The sequence below is a fragment of the Nicotiana tomentosiformis genome, chromosome 3, assembly GCF_000390325.3.
Source record: "Nicotiana tomentosiformis chromosome 3, ASM39032v3, whole genome shotgun sequence".
In the NCBI taxonomy this organism is placed as follows: domain Eukaryota; kingdom Viridiplantae; phylum Streptophyta; class Magnoliopsida; order Solanales; family Solanaceae; genus Nicotiana; species Nicotiana tomentosiformis.
The window spans coordinates 94,813,918-94,819,432 of record NC_090814.1 but is presented as its reverse complement, the minus strand read 5'-3'; the positions used below and the strand labels follow the sequence as shown (position 1 = coordinate 94,819,432).

Genomic DNA, 5,515 nt, shown 5'->3' with positions numbered 1-5,515 from the left:
AATAACAGGTAAAGTGTCAGAACTACCCAAATAAGCATATTGAAGGTGAGGGGGTAAGGTTTTAAGCTCCAATTTTGGAGCTTCTTCAATTGACGGCTTTGGAGGAGATCCACTTAGCCTATTCAGGGGCTCAAACGGGTGTATTCCTTGCATGTAAGCACATGATGCATCTAGGATATGCATCATCTCTTCAACCTTATCATCAATCTCCAAGCTATCGAACAACATGAGTGCTTTTTCTAGAGAATCTTCTAGATGTACACTCGTATTAAGAACTTTCTCACCCACCTCCATAACAGATATCATAGAGAGCTCCTCATAGTGGCGGGGAAGTTGGATCGCTTTGTAGACATTAAAAACTGCTTCCTCGTTGTCCACCCTCATAATCATCTTTCCCTCTCTCACTTTAATTATTGCATCACCGGTAGCCAAGAGAAGTCATCCCAATATGATTGGAACTTGTTCATCAGCCTCAAAATCTAGAATAATGAAGTCAGCTGGGAAGATAAAGTTCCCAATTTGTAGCAATACATCTTCAATCACTCCTTCGGGGTAGGCTATGGACCTATCAGCTAATTGCAACATCACAGTGGTTGGTCTTGGAGCTCCTAGACCCAATTTCTTAAATAAGGACAATGGCATTAGATTTATGCTCACCCCCAAATCACAAAGAGCACGACCCACGTCAATATTACCAATTCGCATAGGGATGGTGAAGCTGCCAGGATCCTTAAGCTTTTGAGGAAGCTTGTTTTGGACCCTTGAAGTGCACTCCTCAGTAAGTGCAACTGTCTCGAACTCAGTCAATTTCCTCTTGTGAGCCACTATATGTTATATGTACTTAGCATATTTTGGAATTTCATGAAGTACATCCACCAATGGAATATTCAATTGAACCTGGCTCAACATAGAGAGAAATTTGTTGAACATGCGATCATCATTCTTTTTTTTGCAATCTCTGGAGAAAAGGTGGTGGTGGCCTTGCAGCCTCCACTGGCTCTGAACCTGCATCATTTTTCTTTGACTCGTGTATTGCCTTAGGGATCAGCTCCCTCTCAGGTATAGGTTTGTCCTTTCTCTTCTTTGGCACTTCTTCTAGTTCCCTCCCGTTTCTGAGTGTAACTGTATTAACTTGAGGGTTCTTCTCTGTATCACTGGGAAGAGCGCCTGCAGGTCTAGTGTTTTGATTTGTTGCTAACTGTCCCATTTGCCTCTCAAGATTTCTGAAATCAGTCCTGAGCTGTTGATTATCAAGCAACAACTTCTTCAGCAAGTCATTCGTACTCTCTTCTGTTTGTAGGGGTGATTTCTGAGGTTGATTGAAATTTCCTTGGGGCCTATACTGGTTCTGATTTTGTTGATTTCTTCCCCATGAGAAGTTAGGATGATTCCTCCAATTTGGATTGTAAGTATTCCCATATTGTGCATGCTGATTCATTGGACCTCTGCTCTGTGCCCCACATAGTATATAGATTCAGGATTCGTGGGGCATGTCACTCATATGATTGTCGCCACATAGTTCGTAGCAAATAGACACCTGCTGTACATGTTGCATTTTTTGTGTTTGTTGCATTGTCATTCTATTCATCTGATTTGCCAATTTTGCTATATCAGCTTTCATGGCTGAGAAGTCATCAAGCTCAATCAACCCGGCTGCTTTCTGTTTAATTGCCCTTCGTGAGTCCCCATCTCCTTGCCAATTATGGTCATTAGTAGTGAAGTTATTTAGCAAGAGTTGTATTTCACTATTCGGCCTCGCCATGCAACTACCCCCACAAGCTGAATCACGATTCATCTTTGATGCCTCATCTAGCCCATCAACAAAAGTGTGACCCAATACTTCATCAATCTGACAATGATGCGGGCAGTCTCTGAGTAGCTTCTTGTATCTTTCCCAGGCTTGACGAAGTGTCTCGCAATCTCGTTGTTGCAACCCAAGAATTTGGCTCCTCAGCGACTTTGTCTTCTTAGTGGGGAAAAACTTGATTAAGAATTTCCTTGCTAGATCATCCCAAGTGTGGATTGAGTTCGCGGGCTCCTTTTGCAACCATTCCTTAGCTTCTCCCAACAGTAAAAAGGGAAATAGTGTCAGCCTGACATAGTCCTTGGAAACGTTCGGATAATTGTAAGTGTCCATAATTTCCAAGAAGTTCTGAATGTGCCTCTGCGGGTCTTCATGAGATAGACCCACATATTGCCCCGTGGATTGAATCAGTTGTACCATGTACTGTTTGAGTTCGAAATGCCCCATGATATCAGGCTTCACAATAGCCTGAGTCATATTCGCAAGATTGGGCCTTGCAGCTTCTATCACCGCACGCTCTTCATTACCTGCCATCTCTATTGGTTGTGGTTGAACTACAATGTCCAACTCTCCCTCTATTCTAGTTCTTATTTCTACTTCCCTCCTCACTCTATGAAGTGTTCGTTCAATTTCAGTATCAAAAGGAAGGAGGTTGTTTGCACTTCTACTCCTCCACATTCAAGAGAAGATCCTGCGTTAACACAATCAAGGAAAACTGAAAATTATACACTTGAACAAATAATTAATAAAAGCTTAACTCAGTCAAGTAGCTAATTTCTAAGTCTCCGGCAACGGCGCCAAAAACTTGTTGCGACCAAACACACTCACGCAAGTATACGTGGTCGTCAAGTAATAGAGTAGTGAATAAAGTATTGTTCCCACGAAGACTTATGATTAACTTTTGACTAATTCAAACTCAAATAGCTTATTGATTCAAGCGATTTCTTATAAAATAGATAATTGTCTAATTTACTACCTAAAAACTATCAAGTAATGAAATACTAGAATTCAACATAACACTTAAATAGTTTTGAATAACAATCAATAGGAGATAATATTCCAGGGTCACGAGTTATCTAACTATCATGTTACATTCTTAGCTTAAAATAACTAATTGATTTATCTGGATTGTTGATTGACAGGGTTGATCTTACTCATAAGAATCTGTCGAGTCCTTACTCGCCTATTTAAGCTAACTTAATACCTATATGTCTATGGAATTAAGATTAACAAGAATGCATTTACAATTCCTGTATTGAAACCGAGCAAGGCAATTAGGTATATGTCTATCCTAATTGCGAATCCGTTCCCCGATGCCCGGGTTTAAGAACTTGCTCTATTTAATTCTATATGCAATCTCGAATTCCCACTTTTGAGTTCAACTCTAGATTCGTAGATAGTATTTCACTGTTAGCTACTCAGCAAAATAATTAAAAACAGAATTAAATAAACAACCCAATATGATAAAATCAACTTCGTCAAATTAAACTTCAAACATCAACATCCATGTAAACCCATGACCCTAGAACAATAGGTTTCTTAGCCACTCATGTTCATACAATCATCAAAAATAATGTTTTCAAACATAAAATCAATGAATACTAGGAAAGGGATGGAAGAATTGATCAAATCCTTGCTTTCGAGTGTTTTGCGCCTCCCTCCTCTCTCTAAATCACGTCCTCCCCTCAAAAATAGGTTTAGGTTGGCTTTTATATGAGTTGGGGGCGTCTAGGGGTCGAAATAACCGATTCCTAGTCGAAAGAGGACGCTTTCTGTCTTGAGCGTCCAGGGCAGCGTGGGGCGCTGGCCCTGGCACTCAAACATTTTGGCCTCTGTAAAGTGCACCACATCTGTGGCCCTCAAATTTCCCTTTTTGCGATTTTGTCCCGATTTTGCTCCAATTCGCGCCCTTACGTCCCAAATTGCATCCAAATGATTCCTACACATAGAAATACCAAAATTTAGCACAAATAATCATATTAGACATCTCAAATCGTCGAGACATGAGTAAAATGTGAGCCGATATATATCAAAATATGCATACATTAAGCCAATAATAGCTACAAAATCAACCAGGGATATAAACAGTAAGGCAACAAGAACACCATAATTATTACTCAAACGAATAAGGAACATAAGTACAACCAATTAAACAAGTCCTTCAAATATAAATCTTTCACATATAATTCTTTCGAATAAATACCTTACGAATATATTTCTTTCAAATAAATATCTTTCGAATATAAAATTATTTCAAATAAATATCTTTTAAATATACTTCTTTCAAATAAATATCTTTCGAATATACTTCTTTCAAATAAATGTTACTCTGTGACAGCTCATTTCATAATCATAAAACACGGGTCTCAGCCCACTTTCATATTTTCGTAACACGGGTCTCAGCCCACTTTCATATTTCCACGGCACCCCGTGCCCATATTTTTATCAAATTGCACGGACAACTCACGTGTCAATAATAAAAATCATCATACTTTCCCCGGTACCTCGTGCCCACATTTCATATTATAGTTGGACGGACAGTTCACGTGCCAATAACATAATCATTATATTTTTCTGACACCTCGTGCCCACATTTCATATCACATCTGCACGGACAGTTCACGTGCCATTAACATAATCTGCCTGGCAATAGCCACAGGCTCACAATTTCAATATAGATCAGACTATTATCAAGTTTACCGAAACAACGATACAAGTTGTACAAGATATAAAAATAAACACAAGGAAAATCACAACATCACATGAAAATTTCCAACGCAATAACCCACATCATCACATAAACATTAGCAACACAGTAACCTCACATCATCACATATCATCCCTGAAAATAGCCACCCTTATCTCTCCTATAGACACCTTTATCTCTCCTATAATAGCATCCCTTATCCCTCCGGCCTGACAATATCAATAGCCACCCTTATCGCTCTTATGGCCACACTTATCGCTCCTATAATAGCCTCCCTTATCGCTCTGTTTAATAGCCTCCCTTATCACTCCGCCCAGATAATATCCCAACACATATAACAACAGTGAAATGCCATTCTTATGCCCGCATAATGTCAACAATGGGGTGCCACCCTTATACGCCGCATAACAGTAACCAAAATCACACAACAATTCACACAGAATATTATCACAATAGCACATCATCATCAACTCGTATTTACAAATTTACTGTAGACCACAACCATTCCAAAGGTACAATAAAGTTAATTAATTTCACAACAGATAGTCCACGGCTCAACAGAATGCATATAAAATCTCGAAAACAACCACAAGGATGGGAGAATAACTCATCATAGGACAATACCTTTTTTAATTCAAATTTTAGATAAATATATAAATGCCTCAGTTTAAACTTATTAAATTAATTATAATGTGCACAACATCTTAATAAAATATTCGGAAGTGAACAACTCTATCGAATAATATTTTATAATTTGGCACTTTGCTTCAATATGATTCACGGCCTTTATAATTCTATACCAAGTTTTTAACAACATGAACTGAAAACTAATTCATCAAGGAACAACACCTCTTTTAAATCACAACATCGTAAAATAGTAGATTTATTCATCTTATTAACTAAATTTCCCATTTCAATTATCTGTAGATAAAATCAATAATGAAAGTACTTTCCATAAAAATGGCAACTCAAACAAACATAGAGTTCACATAAAAGTCAAATGG

General features: G+C 38.3%; 1 protein-coding gene across 1 annotated transcript; it reads right to left on the bottom strand.

Moving 5' to 3' along the window:
- Positions 1 to 937: 937 nt before the first annotated feature.
- On the bottom strand, positions 938 to 2,482 carry LOC138908182 (uncharacterized). Its single transcript, XM_070198829.1, has 3 exons — positions 1,771 to 2,482; positions 1,538 to 1,692; positions 938 to 1,450 (listed from the first exon to the last, which is right to left on the bottom strand). The coding sequence occupies exons 1-3, from the start codon at positions 2,480 to 2,482 to the stop codon at positions 938 to 940; spliced, it is 1,380 nt and encodes a 459-aa protein (XP_070054930.1).
- Between the last annotated feature and the right edge of the window lie 3,033 nt (positions 2,483 to 5,515).